Here is a 16,430-nt window from a genome sequence, read left to right as displayed (position 1 = left end):
TTTTTTGGTTGTACAGTCAACAGGGTGGCAGTGCGTGTTAGCACAGCTAATATTGGGTTTATTTTTGTCGTTTTCTTTATAAAGCTTGATCTAGGATTTATTGATGCCATTCATTTTAACCCTGAATTATCTCAAATATCCTTGCTGGTGAACTCAAGACCTTGCGAAGCTTGTCAGCTGCTTGCAAGGTGCGAAACATGACGTTCAGAAGTGTTGGAAACGTCTAGTACAGCCTGGAAGCCCACCAGCTGCTTAGGTTACTGGTGTAATCCGTGTGGGAAGGTCTGTGGGACTTGCACGATAACTGCATTCTGAAATCACAGATATGGATATATGCAGAAATGTAGATTCCAGGTTTGTATGTGCAAATCTGACACACGCCCTGACTCAGTTTGCTGAGTTATTGATGTCAGCACTGGTGTGTCGAATATTGCTTGTATCTCCCTCCCACCCAACTCTATGTTATTCCCAGATATGGACACACTTTCCTCTCCATCAAACAACCATTAGGAATGACAGCAACATCTTGCACCAATAAAAGCAGTCAGCAAAACCCATTCCTGGAAAAACCGTCTCCTCTTCTGAATATTTGATCCTTCTCCGTGTTTCTAACCAGGGGACACATATCAGTCTGTTGGAAATTGGGGGTAAAATGATGACAGTGGTGGGTGTCCATTTAGCAGCAGGAGGGCTGCAGATCATTGTAAAGGACCATGAGGAGGATAGGAAAAAACTAGAGGCCATTGAAGAAATCCAATACAAAAAACAACTGAGGTGAGGGGGTGAGGAATTTGACCTGAACAGATAAAACAATGAATCTACTGACTTACCCCCATAAACCTGAGTGGATGTTACTGTACATTAAAAATATATTTTAATATACAGTATGTCTTAAAAAAAGAGGGCCCTGTTGTGCTCATTTGAGGTTCATATTTGTATTTTGTGTTTCTACTGTGACATGTTTACGTGTCTCATGCTGCCTGTGCTGCAGCACCTCTTTTCACCCTCCGTCTGAAACCAGAGCCCAGTCTGCTCTGATTGGTTAGCTGGCCGGCTCTGTTGTGATTGGTCAACCGCTTAGAGATGTCCCGCCCCTTAGCCTATCATTTCAATGTGTTTGGAGCGCTAGCCAATAAAAGCACGAGTGTAACATAGTGATGTCATTATGTTACATAATTAAGCAAAGGAGTCCAATGGAGGCGTTTCAGGGGGGAATTGACCTTTGCAGATCATTTACACAAAACCTATATTACACACTGCAGGGAAGGGAAAACCCCAAAAGCATAATAGGGCCCCTTAATAAAAAGTGATAGACTTTTGCAAGATCCCATGAGGAGACAAACTAAATAATGCAAATTCAGATTGTTATTACAAATCTTGAGTGAGGATGCTTACTTCCAATGTGATAACAGTGTTAGTTATATATTTCAAATGTGTTTCTAACCACCGGTCCAGCGTGCATGGCATGCATGTGTCAAACAGAACACACCCTTCTTACTGTAGGTCTCAATGGAAACAGAAACCCTGAACAACCAATAGAAACTCACAAACACTCATTAAAGGTGAATCTAAATCTATTACCATCAACCAAAATAAACCATGTGCCTGCCTTGCTGCTTCACTGATTGTAGGTGCTTTTAAATCATAGCACCGACCAGTGGCAGCCACCCTCCTTCTGAGTCAGCATCGATATCTGCACAACAATCAGAAGTGTCGAGTTATTTCCCCGTGACCGTGACATATCATCTCCTGAAATGGAAACATAGATATATTCCAAACTAATGGTTCACCTGGGTTCAAATGCAGAGAGTTACTGTTGGTGCCACTTTATGTTTTGATCAGATATGCTTCTGAAAAAAAGAATTATAGCTTTCAGCAGATATACAACTATTTATGAGCAGGGAGGCAGATCTCTTCGGATTACATTTCGCTACATCTGGCAGAGCGTTCCCCCGTAATCTGTAATTTCTCTTTCAGGAATATCTGATGTAATGTATACCTGCTAACACACTGCTGTCATCTAGCTAATCTAGAGGAGCTGTCTCACATCGTTCATGCAGGGGCAAGAAACAAAGAGTTTTTCTACAAGCTGAAGTTTTATAATCGACTTTGAATCATGGTTTTACTGTATATTTAGACAAGCACTCTGGAGCTGTTGAAAGCTCCCTCCCTCCTTCCCAGCCATCCTCCCCTCTCTTTCCTTTTCACACTTGTACTTACCCGCTGTACAACAACCACTCTCAGACAACAGCTTACTCAGACTGTTGACAGACATCTGAGGAATTAATCCCCAAATGGACTTGTCAGCTCCTATATCTGTCTCACCTGATATTACCAAAACAAAAAATATAGATCATTTAAACTTGTGTATATTAGTCTACCAAAGCTCCTTAAATGCATATTCATTCTGCATCGCTGTCATTTGTTACATGTTATTCCCCAGGAGGAACAATTAAGAATATTGTAAAGTTGCATACACCTGCAACTCCTGACAATTATGGGGTTATTATGACATATACTAAAACATTGCATAACCGTAACAAAAGTAGAGTAGTCAGTGAACTGACTAACAGCTGTTCTCTCCCACACACTCCCCCCTGCCTGAAGCATCCATTGGACTTCTTTGTTTACTTCAGTAACATAGTGAAATCACTATCTAACACACGCTTCTATTGGCTAGCGCTCCAACACATTGTACATCTATAAGCGGTTCACCAATCACAACATAACTTGCAAGCTAACCAATCAGAGCAGACTTGGCTCTGGTTTCAGACAGAGGGTGAAAAGAGGTGCTGCAGGCAATATGAGAAAAATAAAGAGCTTTTATAACATCAAAGCATGTAAAATGTCACAGTAGAGGCATGTAACGGAGGTGATCTCTGGGGCCATAGATCTCGGCCTCCGTTACGGATTGTGTAACTTTGTTGGTGGCGAAATGTAGGTAGTGTGTGCATCTGTATGTGTTTTAGTTTGTCTGTCTCTGTTTGCTGGTTTTATGTCAAGTGTTCCCTTTCCCCATGTCTGTGGCTGTTGATTGTGTGCACCTGGTGCCCTGTGTTGTCTCCTCCCCCCCCCCACCTGTGTCTAATTGCTGATTAGTGTGTGTATTTAGTCCCTGTTGCCCTGTCTGTTTGGAGGCTGGTAGTGTGTGGGAGATCCCTGTGGTTGATGACGGTGTGCACATGTTCAGCAGGATTGAGGCTGTGTGTCATGTGTTCATGAGTTAATAAATGCCCACACCGGGTTGTATTTGGACGTTCTGCCTCTGCCTCCTTGATTGGTCGGGCCGCTCAATTGTCAGCTTCACAAGGCACAAAATACAAATATGAAACCATGCACAGAGACAGACACTAGATCAGATATCAGGTCACAAACCAGCTTGTAATGACGGTAGAAGGTGTGTAATCACAATTAAGCAAGAACTTGATGATCCGAGACTGGATTTAAAATGATGACAAGCAGGCATGGCATGTATTAGGCATTTTATTTCCTTCCGATCATTGCTTATCTGACCTCATACATAAATCATGCTTTTCATATGGCAGCTGCAACCCCTGCTTATACAATCTATGTAGATATGACATACACATAAATAAATGTATTCACAGAACAGGAAATGTGTTTCCAGACGGTTCATTTTAAGGTGATACTGAAAAGTAATTCATGATGATTTATGGTCAAAATATTTACATTCACATAAAGAAAAAGTAAAATAAATATTTGCATATGAAATTAAGCATATATGACACTTTTTACTTTGTTACACACTTCGATACATGTTCAATTACATGGAACATTTGTAAAATAAAATAAAAATACACTTAAATATCATAATCCCTTCATTTTGACACCTGAGAACTGTATTTTGCTGAACTCAATTCTGACATTCACATAAGAAGTGCATTTATCCGTTGCAACTGTCAGTAAGACACATCATGTTTACCTGTGTCTTTAAAGATAATTCTGACTTGTATAGAAGCACATTTAGCCCGTGAAATTCCCTTTTGCTGAAGTGTTCACATTTTCATGTACATGTACAGTAAGGCACTGAAATAGCACCAAAAAAGCTTGTGTAAGCAATTATGGCTTCTTGATCAGTTGTACATAAGCATGTCTAAAATATCTACCATAAACAGTGAAGTAAGGAAGCCTTGAGAGGCAAACTAAATCTGTTAATCAATTTTCTAAGCCTGTTCTAAATTATTTTTAGCACCTTAAACAGGTACAAAAAGCCATCTTGCTAAATGTTCTTAATCCACCCTCACCCATATGTGATGATAAGGTAACTTGCCTCTCAGGGCTTCCATATAAAAAGACTTGGCGACTAATTTATATTCATTTTATCTTCTCGACTGTCTAAATTATTTCCGTGTCCTTTAATTGTTCAGCTAACATTTATAAAATCAGCTCACAAAACTGCATAAACCTTGTTAAAGAGATACGAAAAAACATTTATATACAGAAAAAGTACCCTGATATTGTCAGATAAACAACACGTGAGAATGCTCAGTCGCATATCAGTATGTACAGTTTAAACAGACTCTTAAAAACAAAGACGGAGGGAAGAATGTGAGGTATGGAAGGCAATGGTTTACAGGCAGCATCTGGACAGAGGTTTCGCTGTGGGCTCAGCTGTCTCTGAGGTGTCTCCAGGGCCGACCAGTGCATTATACCTCTGGAGTATCTATACTGGAATTGTATTGGCCTGAAGTGAAGTCTTTAAAACTCTCCTGATAAGATAACCTGTCTGCTCTGTGGAAGCTAAAGGCTAATGGCTCTCCCCGGTCACTGCACGCTATACCTGAGAGATATGCACCAACACAGAGGAATGTGGTTCTCTCTGATGTCTGGCAGCAGAATCTCTACAGATCTTGTATCCTACAACCTTCTCCTTATGATCCAGTAATGTATTTGTGTGCGTACAGTGTGTTTGTGTACTGGTAAACATCTCTCTTACTCCCTAGCTCTCGCCTGTAAATCCCAACCCTTTCTCGACATACACACACACTTCATTCTAGACACATACGTTGTTATTATTATATCCTTCAACGACTCCTGCTGTCCTCCCACTGCCAAGAGGTTGCAGCTGTGATAGTTTACAACTGAATTAATCTGAATCAAGACATAATCAGAATGGTACTGATGCTAATGTTTGGATAGCAGAAAGGTTCATTCATTCTATTTTACTGAAAAATAGAATACACTATGCCATTAATGAGCAGAAAACTGTTCCATCCTACATCCTACATTTAAAAAGGGACAATGAGTAGAATTTTCCTCAGAAAACAAAGTGGTTTGCGTCTCCAAAAACCCTCTGCTTGTATTTTCTTGTATCTTATAATTTAGCTGTGTTTGGGACGGTTCTGGTTTGCCAGATGGGTAGCACGCCACATCGTTAAAAGAAACTAAAAAAAATGTCAGACACAGCGCTGAATAAAAGTGAATATAGCACTGGCAACACCAAGCAGAAAAAAGGACTCAATTGAACTCTTCCCCCCGCATTCATTCAAACTAAAATTCCAGTTTTAATACGTGTTTTTTCCGGATGCAGGTGTGTTTTTCATGACAGCAACACCTGGCCTTTTCCTGCAGTGTGTTATTATTTATTGCACTTTTCTCTTTCCGTCCAGCTGCAGTTAATAGCTGGAGAGATACAGATGGGGCAGCCGGACCACCATCCACTTGGTTCACAATACCCACTTTTTAATATACTAGACTACAGAAACAAATTCTGAGTACAGGGATAAGAAGAGTGCTCAGTTAGCAAGACACTGAATGTTGTACGCTGCCACAGAGTAGAGTAGTGGAAATAGCTGGACGATTTTAGCAACAGTTGCCCACAATTTACACCTGGAAGGATTGCTGAACATACGGTTAACATCAGACTATGAAAATTAACTTCCTCTATTCCTCTACAAGAACTGCCCCATTGCACACAGTGTACAACATAACTATGGTTATAGTATACACCAATCTTGCCTGAAGTAGTGAAAAACGACCCACTGGAGACACCTCAATGGATATGAACAGGTCTGGTGACCTTCACAACAATAACGTTACAGAATCTAATTAAAAAAGGAGTACATGGCTGTACCAGATGAAGTCTGGTTTAAATAACTACTCATACTAAAAAGTCCATTTGGCAAATATCCAAATTGGAAGGCACATTCTGGCAAAAAACTGATAAATGGCAACTGTGTGGTATTCACGAAGGACAACAAAACGGTTCAATCATATTACAGTACAAAAATAAATTGAGAGTACAATAAATAAGACATTTGTATCCTGCTATGTACAGTACTTACACCAAGTTCATTTACACTATACATACTTGAGAAAAAGAGGTCAGGGCGGGTTTGGACTCTGAATGGCTGTAGCACCAAAGAGGAGGGAAGTCTCGACACAATAACCTGAAGATGGACCGCCAAATGGATGGGAACAGATGCTAAAAAAGACATGCAAACAACATGAACGCTAAATCAGTTACTGATCAAAAACCCAAGGAAATACTTCATCCCTGGAGTTAAACTAACAACCATTCGTTATTAACCATATAAGTTACAGATGTATTACAAAATGTTGATGGCTAAAAACATAAGCCTGGTTTATTCCAAGTATAATGGTTCTAAGCCAACCGATATGATCATTAAAACATTAAAAACATAAATACTACGTCAAATGTACTTTGTGAGTTACAGCGTAACGTGTTTTTAATTTTGGTGATAGATTTTAAGTCTCTCCTTTTGTTGGATTACAGATTGTGCCTTTTATATTTAAAAAGTATAATTAAAAATACCTACCTCATGTGTTTGATGGTATTACAGTAGATCTACTCCACTGTGACAGGCAGGTTGGAGACAGAGGACGGTGTACATTTACCGCAGTAGCCTCCACACATCCCTGACACGCTGCTGCCATCCTGTGGACACATGGGGAATAACATCAGGATTGTGTGATTCTGCTGTAATACAGATGCTGATTATAAGAACAAAACAAATACTAAATATAGAACATAGCATAGAACCATAAGGGATATTTCTCCAGGATCACGTTGAAGCATTTTTCCCTGTCACTGATCTTTAGGTGTAAAACAGAGGATGTTTAAGAAGTGGGTAAAGATAGAAAACATCACCTTAATAGTAAGCGTTGTTTTTGGCCTCTTGAATTAGAATTTCCTTCATAAATGCACACAGACACTGAAGCCCACCAGGCACGTTGTATGTAGGCACCGTGTATAAACAAGGTAATCACGTACAGCATAATCGATATTTTGTCCAAACATTGCATTATATGATCGCGCCAAAAGCACTATCCCACGACATGAAAGCCACAGCATGCAGCGAGTGGTTTGTCTGATCTCCTCTGGAGTGCTCTCCCAGTCCCACTGACACAACCTGGCTTTGTTTAAATCTGCTTGGAGAGCCCACAGCAGGCCCGGCTGGCTGAGGGTATAAGAATGTGAACACTTTTTGGCATCAGAATTGCCTCATGTTTTCACCTTACCAATATACTCCCTCTGGCTTGAGCTCCATCTCAAAAGAGGAGGGCCCTTGAGAGAGCAGCTGCCCAAAAAGGGTCCTTTTTTCAACGAGTTTATGGAAAGAAGTCGAGCTGGGAATACGAACCCACTTGGGACGATGCCCACTCTGAAGCCCAGAGGACATGCAGAGAGGAGAACTGGTGGAGCGAGGGATGGAGTATCAGAGGTAACAGAACAGAGTAGACGAGATGAGGCAGTACATAGAGAGAGTTACAGATACTGTGGGTTGGAAAATGGGTTCTAAAAGAGTTGCTAGAGGATATAGAACAAAAATAAATTGTAAAAACTAACTCACTAATTACAGAATATAATCAAATATACACTTAAACTGTCGTAACAAGCCAGGAGCCCAATACCTCACTGTGAATGTGGTGAATTAATTAGGGATTTTAATGAGTTTTATTTTGAGTTCTCATTTTTAAAAGGGTGTTCTCTGAATCTTTCAGGTGGCTCAGTTTTGATTGAAGATTGCTGTCGTTTTGGGAGTTGTTCCCATAGACAGTGTACATATGCATCGTAAAGCAATACCTGTGATTTTCGTATATCAGTCACTGCATAGTTGCCCTGGGAGATCCATGAGGTTTCCTGCGCCACCCTGAAACCTGTTCCTGAGAGGTTGATCCTGAAGCGACCCTGACAGAAAGAGAGAGAGAGAGAGATGAGAGTAGAGAGAGAGAGAGAGAGAGAGAGAGAGAGAGTAGAGAGAGGAGGATAGAGAGAGACGAGAGAGAGATCGAGAGAGAGAGAGAGAGAGAGAGAGAGAGAGAGAGAGAGAGAGAGAGAGAGAGAGAGAGTGAGGCAACTGGTAATGTTTTGGGACATTTTCCTGGAACACATCCAAAACTAGAGGAACTGGTTGTAAAAGGATGTTTACTTTTAGCTTTTTTAATGGCAGGCATGTTTACATGTCATACTGCAGCAGAAGAAGCACAAGTGTATCAGTATCACAACTGCATGCCTATTAGCTGTACTCAATGCCTTTTAGTACAGTAGACTTTGTTTTAATATTGAAATCAACTTCCTCTAATGAATATTTCTCATTCTTTTTGTTAGCTTGTTGCTTAAACACCCGTTAAGGTGCTTGCCTCATATTTGGTGGCAATATTTTGGAGTGCAGTGGAAATGCCAATAAGACATCGATTGGAGCAGAATATTTTATCTTTTTGAGAAAGAAAACGTGTAATACACTTTCTTATGGACAGGGAAATGTCAGGATCACATGGTTGGACATATTTCCAAGAAGCCTCAACTGGAATCTCACTCTGCAAAAAGTATAAATACTTGTAATTTGTGTGTAGCCTTATCTTAAAATATGCAGAAATAAACCGAATGAGTAGATATAGAAAAATGTTGCTAGAGAATGCTCAAAAGTTTTAAATGAAGCTCCAAAGCTGTGATATATTCAGTTCAGCCTTACGCAGCGTCCACACGGCGGCGTGCGTTGAAGCTTGCCGGCGGGCGTGTCTGAAGCTCGACCAACAACCAATCACATGAATCTCCCGCCCCGGACACACAAGCACGCGGTTTGATTGGCTAGAGCTTGTACTGGCATATGATTTGATTGGCTGACGCTTCCGTCGAAGCTTCAAAAGTTGAACATTGCTCAACTTTTGAATCGAGCAACGCGAGCAAAGCGAAGCGACGCTCCCACAATGCAGTTCGGCAAAGTGTGACGTCCCCCCATTCAAGGTGAATGGGCAGAAGCGTTGAAGCTTCAACGCACGCCGCCGTGTGGACGGGCCGTTACACTCAGTATGTCTGTTCACTGGAATAGCTTACTAAAACTTGATAAACAGCAGAGCCATCATTAACGTTATTAGTTTAACTTGTTTTTTTCCTGCTATGACAAGTCTTTAGTTGGCGATGACAAATCATTTAGCCTCCTGTCATATAACTACCAGCTGCTGTTGTTCTCACCTGTGGACACCGTGCTGCGCTGTAGCAGTCTCCAGCTGTAGCAAAGGGAACGTTCTTGCCTTCCCGGGTGACAGCAAACTGCCAATCTGTAGCTGAGCAACAGAAAAGACAAACAAGTCAATCAAATGTGTCGTGACAGATATTCTTCAGAATTGGCATTTTGAAATGAGTTGCTACAGGAACTCAGATGAGCTTTTATAATGGCAGCTTGCATCTGCAGTAATGACCTGTGTTAGTCTAAATCCAGCCTTAGTTTTAGGGTCAGCTTAATGGCAATATCAGTATAATTTCATCTACTTACAGCAGTTCCATTTAATCCCCTCAAGCCTTGTAATTCTGTGTTGCTTAAATGAACCCTAAAGACATCTTGAGCCCATTAACCCTCATGAGCACGGACATAATTAAATGGCAAAGGAAGTTCTTATTTGGGAGTAATGTGGAGTTAACACTGGCACAGGATGCTGTTATGTGTGTGTATGTGTGTGTGTGTGTGTGTAAGTGTGTGTGTGTGTGTGTGTGTGTGTGTGTGTGTGTGTGTGTGTGTGTGTGTGTGTGTGTGTGTGTGTGTGTACTAGCCACTCACTGATGAGGTTCATCTTGCTGAGGTCCAGGCGGACTTTGGAGAAGGTGGTGAAGCCGGCGGCGGTGTAGTCTCTCCGACAGTCACAATCCTCTCTCCTGGAGTCATTGGGTGGACACTGGGTGGGGTCATTGAGCCTGGGAAACACACACACACACACACACACACACACACACACACACACACACACACACACACACACACACACACACACACACACACACACACACACACACACACACACACACACACACACACACACACACACACACACACACACACACACACACACACACACACACACACACACACACACACACACACACACACACACACACACACACACACACACACACACACACACACACACAAATACCTTAGCTTAACTTTACACTTCCATGGAATTTTTTCATTTAGGGACAGGAAACTGTGCCAGGAGTCAGTTGGATCTTGGCTATTCTCATTGTTATCCTGTTCACTGTTTACCTGAAGCCAAAGATCTCTGAAAAATTCTCTCCTTCTCCAGTTGTCAAGGTGATGTACTCCTGTGGAGTCTCTGTCTGCATTCCTGCACAGTAGACCTGAAGAGAATAAGATGAGGGAGGAGGAGGGAAAGGAGACGTGGTATTCAGAGGGAGGAGGAGTGGGGTGAAGGAGGGGATGGAGGTGGTAGGATGGTAGAAAAAAGGAGATTGAGAAGAAGTGCAGATTGGAAAGAAGGAACAATAATGGTGTTGAGGAAAAAGAGTAGACCATAGTCAGTTTGGAAGGCAGTCAAAGCATTTCCTCTGACTGTGTATCATACTACTATGAAACCTTGTACACAAAACCACAGCACCAAACGTATGCCTAAACTCAAGCTAGTAAAGGTGAATGTAAAGCACTGTACTGTAAAGAAGCCCTTTACACAGTCACAACACAGCAGCAAAATGTATTGTAAATGATTAAAAAGTCAAGTGTTGCTCTTCCCTCATAAATAAAACCATAATAGCTTCATACACCTTTAAAAAACTTCAATTATACACTTCAAATTGTGTAATAAGTGTATTTTCAAAAATACAAACATGTCTTTAAGATCGAGATGTTTTCTTCCAACTGTCAAAGATGTGGGGATCCATTGCAGCCATGTGCATTTGTTGGTCAAAACAAACAATATATTCCTACCTTGAGTGCTTTTCCTTGAATACTGAGAAAGTGTTCGCTGTCGGGGAGGGGGCCGTTCGTGCTCTGGACGCCCTGACAGCTAGAAGGTAAATGGCCTTGGAGACACAAAGGAAGTGGATATAAGTCGGTATACAGTACAGTAGTGCGAAGATTGAACACAGGGCAGATACTCAGGCCCTATACACACACATGTGCACGCATGCAAACACACATTTCAGGGGTTAAGTCAAGTGTGACAAATCGCTGCATCAAATCAAAGAAAAGGGAAAGCCACTGACTCTTTGATGTCCCATCCTACGGTTGGGAAGTAAATACACTGGATAGTGAATCTTTGATGTTTGCCTCTGATCATAACTATTTCACTAAAGGCCAAGTCTCTGAGATGACTGGATCAAGTCAAGCCATGCCTATCACTGGAATTTGGGGTGCATTTAGTCGGCCTGTACCTAACCCGGGAAGTCTTGACCTTTGTTAAAAGAGAAATAATCGTCTCGCAGTACTCACAGTTTGGATTCCTGCAGGCTTTTCTGGCCTCTGGCATGGCCTCCTGAGAACACCTATGGCTTTCCTGAGAGTCTGCTGACACACACTGCAGCGTCCGCTCCATCACTCCGTCACCACAGCTAACTGAGCACTGCGGGGGGGAAGAGAACCGGGACAGAGTGAAAACAAAAACTTGTGGATGACAGTCACATCAGCAGTTTCTATCTTCAAAGTGTCGACTTAAAAACATTCATGTGCATGGACATTTTTGTGCATTACAGGTTCAAGAAGAAAAAATTATGTTATTAATTTCAGGCAATTTATGGGAAAGAAATCATTGAAATCTCAGGTATAGAAAATAGTGTGCAATAAAGGCTGTTTTATGTAATAGAATTGTCGTCGATCATAATCAAGTGCAAATATAAAACTTCAAGGAAAGTGTTAAAGAAAATGTGAGTTATTGCATGTTTCAATCATGGTTTCAATCTAATACTGTTATGTTAATATTAACAGTTGAGCAAAAAAGGTTTGACATTCCATCACAGAAAACTACAGGAGACCTGTTCAACTTGCATTTATTACGTTGCAATAAGTCTATGATAATACTTTTTTGTACAGGGCAAAGAAGCCCTGAGACAAAAACAAGGACAAATATCTGGTGATCATTTACGTAATTGTTTCACCCCTTTGTTTATGACTCTTAAACAGGTGATAACACGTTTTTGAGGTTCCTTATATTCTTTTGAATGTGTGAAACAGGTGGGAAAAGTAGTAACTTTTTTTTGTACCTGTTAGTCAAGAAAAGTATTTGTATCAGACTCAAAAACATTTGTATAACACTTGCCTCTCAGGGCTTCCGTATCAAGGTTTAATTTTAGGAGAAGACGTGCATGTTCCACACTGAAAAGACACAGATAAATGAATGGACAGCATAACCAAGCACTCGCTCACCAGTCCCCAGATTCCAACCCTCCACTCCTGTGGCAGCTGGCATGGCTCCAGATTACAAGGCATGTAGCTCTCAGGGGGGGTCCCGGGGCAGTTGGACAGAGACTGATGGCCATACTCATAGTTGTCATTCTCAGCATGCACCTCGCTGCAGGAGACCAGACGCTGGCGGTAGCTCTGACCACAGCTGGCTGAGCACTGGAGAAGAGAATGAATCACAGGCATGAAATAAAAACAGTACACTGGATTTGAAGATGGTGATTCAGATTAATTGTCTTTTTAAAGAGTTAAGTATTTCTAGTTCAGAGTAAACTGATTTATAACTATTCAGATTACAACATCACTTCAAGTTCACACTCTCACCTCAGTCCATTCCCCTGTGATCCAGATCAGTTCACAGGCGTGGGTGTTGCAGCTCTCTATGTCTGGAGGTCTGATCTGGTTCACGCAATACATCTCATGCACCTCCTGCTGGTTGTGGTCTACACACTGCAAGGCTCGCTGTCGATGACCTACTCCACACGACTTACTGCACTGTAGTGGATAATGAGAAAGACAAGGGCCTTTAACAAACATGGCAAGTATAAGATTGGTATTAGGAGAGATATGCTATTCCTATACTTAGATGCAATGTTAAGAGAGCAGCAGAGATCGGCAGCAGCGGCCCCTCGCCCGCTTAGTAACAGAACTAATTTATGAATTGAAGGTAAGACAGGGTGATTAACTGACATATGATGTCATTTTGAGGGTGAAGTATTTCTTAAAAGTCAACCTACTGTAATTGGTCATGTCTAGCTGCAAACTACATCATTTTAAAGAGGCCCTATTATTCTTTTTGGGGATTTACCTTTCCTTTTTGTGTTATATAGGTTTTTGTGCATGTGAATGGTCTGCAAAGGCTAACATCCTAAAGTTCCCTCCAGAGGGAGTTTCTCTCCCACACACTTGAGCGTCTTTAGAAGAGTAGCCTACTAAGCATTATAATCAGGGGTGCACATAACTGGTACGCAAGTACGCATGCGCGGCAACAATCCGAAATGCGTACCGTCTCTTGTGTCACAAACATAGACGTCACAAAGTGCATTTGCATACCGACGTACTTGTGAAGCTTTTCCATTTGGCGGTTAGATCAACGGACGACAGAGTCGGTCACCGTGTGCACAGACAGGGCTGCTGTTAACGTCAGTCTGTACAACGGCATTGTGCCAAAACTACGCCAAACGGCTGCGGAGGGAGACTCCCCCCCTTCACTGGAGAACTGCGCTAAAACAGCTGATCACAACGGTCACGCTCTGTGGTCACGGAGTATTCCACTAGCCCCCCCCCCCCCCCCCCCGTCGACTTTCCTGAAGTACTCCACTAGCCCCCCCCCCCCCCGTTGATGTTCGCGATACAGAGGGCTTCATCAGATATAACTTTGAGTGGAGCCAGAAGTTGGAGTACCAAACACTGACTCCAGGTAGGCTACTCATCTGAAAGTTATGTGCACCCCTGATTATAATAATAGAATCACTCATAAGTCACTACCCAGGTTAAATCGTTTGTATTGGTGTTGCTGTGAAAGTGGTGTTCTCTGAAGAAGTTTACTTTATTGCAGAACCACCTGGACCTTTGTCTTACTATATTCAGGTCCATGTAGTAACTCAATTATTAGGACATTCAATCTGCAAAAGACGTAGGTTGAGGCTCAGAGAGGCTTCCACTTGCGTCAGAAACACTCTGTGCCGTAACAACGCAGCGGACTCCAGCTGGTCTTCATCACTCTTAATGTGTTCAACAATGTCAAACAACTTAAATACCTGGAACTGTTTTTCTGAACTGTGCTGCTGTACTATGAAATCATTAACCTAAACCCCGCATGATGAGTGCCTGAGTTTCAGTATGTGCTGGTTAAATCAACAATAGACAAATCATTTGGCCAAATATTTAATTCTAGGTAGGTTAGAATAGAAGAAGTAAAAATGTTGGAGTTCCCAATCATCTCTGATTTGTGTAGATTGAGTCCACAGTGTACATTGTATAAAACACACACTGCAGGCATGTTATTAACCCATAGCAGGTGAACCCTTGTAATTACCTCCAGCTTTACACTGCAGGCAGAGAGCTCCAAACACTTCTCCAGAATAATTAGACTCTCCTTTGAGAGGAGACATTTCATGCTGCTCAATGACCCAGATTCAACATCACTTGAACACGGGGAGGAAGAAACTCCTGCTGCAGCTGCCTCTTCTAATAACCCCAACTCTCAACAAGGGTCTGTAGCCTCCAGCCAATAGAAAATTACTGGATGTTGCTCAGCAGGAATGTACCCATTAAATAAAGCCTGGATGACTGCCAGTGCCAACTTTGCATGTTCTGGGTTTAGAGCAGATAAAAGATAGATAACAGTGTAAATTAATACGTGAGTATGAATACAAATAAAGGATCAATAATAGATTCTTTTTTTATTTTATGTTTACTTGTAAGTCCCTGTTCAGGTGGTCTTATATCAAATTCTTAATATAAAAATGTGGGACGAGAAAAATAAATACAATAATTTAAAGAACAAAAACTCAACAAAGCTGCTTCACTAGGGCTGTTTAGAGGTGCGATTAAATAGACAAAACAATGATGCATGAATGAGTCCTAAAACCGAGATATTAGGCAGTTTAGCACTCCTCGTTCCCTTGGCTCAATCATTGATGTGTTTTAAGTTTTATGACTGAAACAGGATCTTGTCAGAATTCTGGCATAAATCTCAGAAAAATAAATCACTTTAGGTCTGATTTGTAGCCTATAGAATAATTATTATAAAAAGTTATTTCAGGGGCCTTTAACTCAACTTTTATTGTAAGGCGTGTTAACGTTTAGATAGCCTAACTACCATTAATGCCTCACAGGTGTTCATTAACTTTAATTGGTGGAATACAGTCTATGGAAAAAGTACTCCTGGAGAAAATGCGAATTGGCCAATCAAGACTAAGATCGGAAATCCAATGAGGCTTTGCGTGTGTGTTTAAAAAAAAAAAAAAGCTGGAGCCGGAGGATCATCTGATTTTTACGAGGGCCATGCAACAACAGCAGCAGCAACAGCAGCAGCAGCAGCTCCCCTCCTCCTCCTCTCCTCCCTTCACCGACTGCACTGCCTCCGCCTGAAGCAGCCACTCACACTTCAGATATGACAGAGTTCATTCATCCTCGCCCTGTGGAGACTAAGCTGCTTGTTTCAGCTCACAGGTCGCCATGCAGCTTACCGTCTGCCACTCTCCTTCTCTCCACCGGTACCGGGAGGGGCAGTCTGCCCCCCGGCAGCTCTGGCTGGACGCTGGTCTGGACCGCTGGGAGCAGCCGCTCTCGTGCGGGCTGCGCCGGTCTCCGCCCCGGCAGAACACCTCGCGCCGCTGGACGCCGTTCCCACACGTTGCGGAACACTGGAAGCAGGACAGATAAGTCGTTTCAAAAATCTTTACAACACTTTTTTTCATTGAGTTTAACTTTTTTGTTTTACTGCATGTCAAATAGTCAACTTATATCGTTTTGCGACTCTCGCGATAAGCAATGAACCACGTGAGTTTAATTGTCTAATGGTGGCCTATATCCCATTTGTATCGATCTATGGTGTTCTACTTGTTTGAAGATTAATATAGCATGTATTTAACGAAATATACGTCATACTTAATATTTAATCTGCTGTATTGTCTCTCTACTGTTATTTTGTGTCCCTTTATTTTTTCCTGAAGTTATTCAGACATTCTTTCTTTTTGTGTCAGCTTATAGATTTAAATGAATATTTGTCTGTAATTGTATTAACTATGAGAC

The 16,430-nt window shown here is 41.7% G+C and overlaps 2 protein-coding genes across 3 annotated transcripts in view; both read right to left on the bottom strand.

Moving 5' to 3' along the window:
* LOC117534934 (A disintegrin and metalloproteinase with thrombospondin motifs 9-like) overlaps nucleotides 1-310 on the bottom strand; it is a 5,234-nt gene extending 4,924 nt beyond the window's left edge. Inside the window, exon 1 of the mRNA XM_034199210.1 lies at nucleotides 246-310. Within this exon, the coding sequence (XP_034055101.1) occupies nucleotides 246-310 (65 nt within the window). The remainder of the gene's footprint in view (nucleotides 1-245) is intronic.
* A 4,940-nt stretch (nucleotides 311-5,250) lies between these two features.
* Nucleotides 5,251-16,430, bottom strand: part of LOC117534936 (A disintegrin and metalloproteinase with thrombospondin motifs 9-like) — a 46,776-nt gene continuing 35,596 nt past the window's right edge. Inside the window, exons 31-41 of one of the 2 annotated variants that reach the window (XM_034199212.1) lie at nucleotides 15,866-16,042; nucleotides 12,996-13,166; nucleotides 12,636-12,830; nucleotides 11,706-11,835; nucleotides 11,202-11,296; nucleotides 10,524-10,618; nucleotides 10,041-10,174; nucleotides 9,458-9,549; nucleotides 8,069-8,173; nucleotides 6,801-6,919; nucleotides 5,251-6,445 (exon numbers count right to left, since the gene is read on the bottom strand). In XM_034199212.1, coding sequence (XP_034055103.1) covers nucleotides 6,830-6,919; nucleotides 8,069-8,173; nucleotides 9,458-9,549; nucleotides 10,041-10,174; nucleotides 10,524-10,618; nucleotides 11,202-11,296; nucleotides 11,706-11,835; nucleotides 12,636-12,830; nucleotides 12,996-13,166; nucleotides 15,866-16,042 — 1,284 coding nt within the window. In that variant the 3' untranslated portion in view covers nucleotides 5,251-6,445; nucleotides 6,801-6,829. The remainder of the gene's footprint in view (nucleotides 6,446-6,800; nucleotides 6,920-8,068; nucleotides 8,174-9,457; nucleotides 9,550-10,040; nucleotides 10,175-10,523; nucleotides 10,619-11,201; nucleotides 11,297-11,705; nucleotides 11,836-12,635; nucleotides 12,831-12,995; nucleotides 13,167-15,865; nucleotides 16,043-16,430) is intronic. The other variant, XM_034199213.1, reaches the window with a different exon arrangement.

Source organism: Gymnodraco acuticeps, unplaced genomic scaffold, assembly GCF_902827175.1.
Source record: "Gymnodraco acuticeps unplaced genomic scaffold, fGymAcu1.1, whole genome shotgun sequence".
Classification (NCBI taxonomy): Eukaryota; Metazoa; Chordata; class Actinopteri; order Perciformes; family Bathydraconidae; genus Gymnodraco; species Gymnodraco acuticeps.
This window is presented reverse-complemented; position numbering and strand designations above follow the sequence as displayed.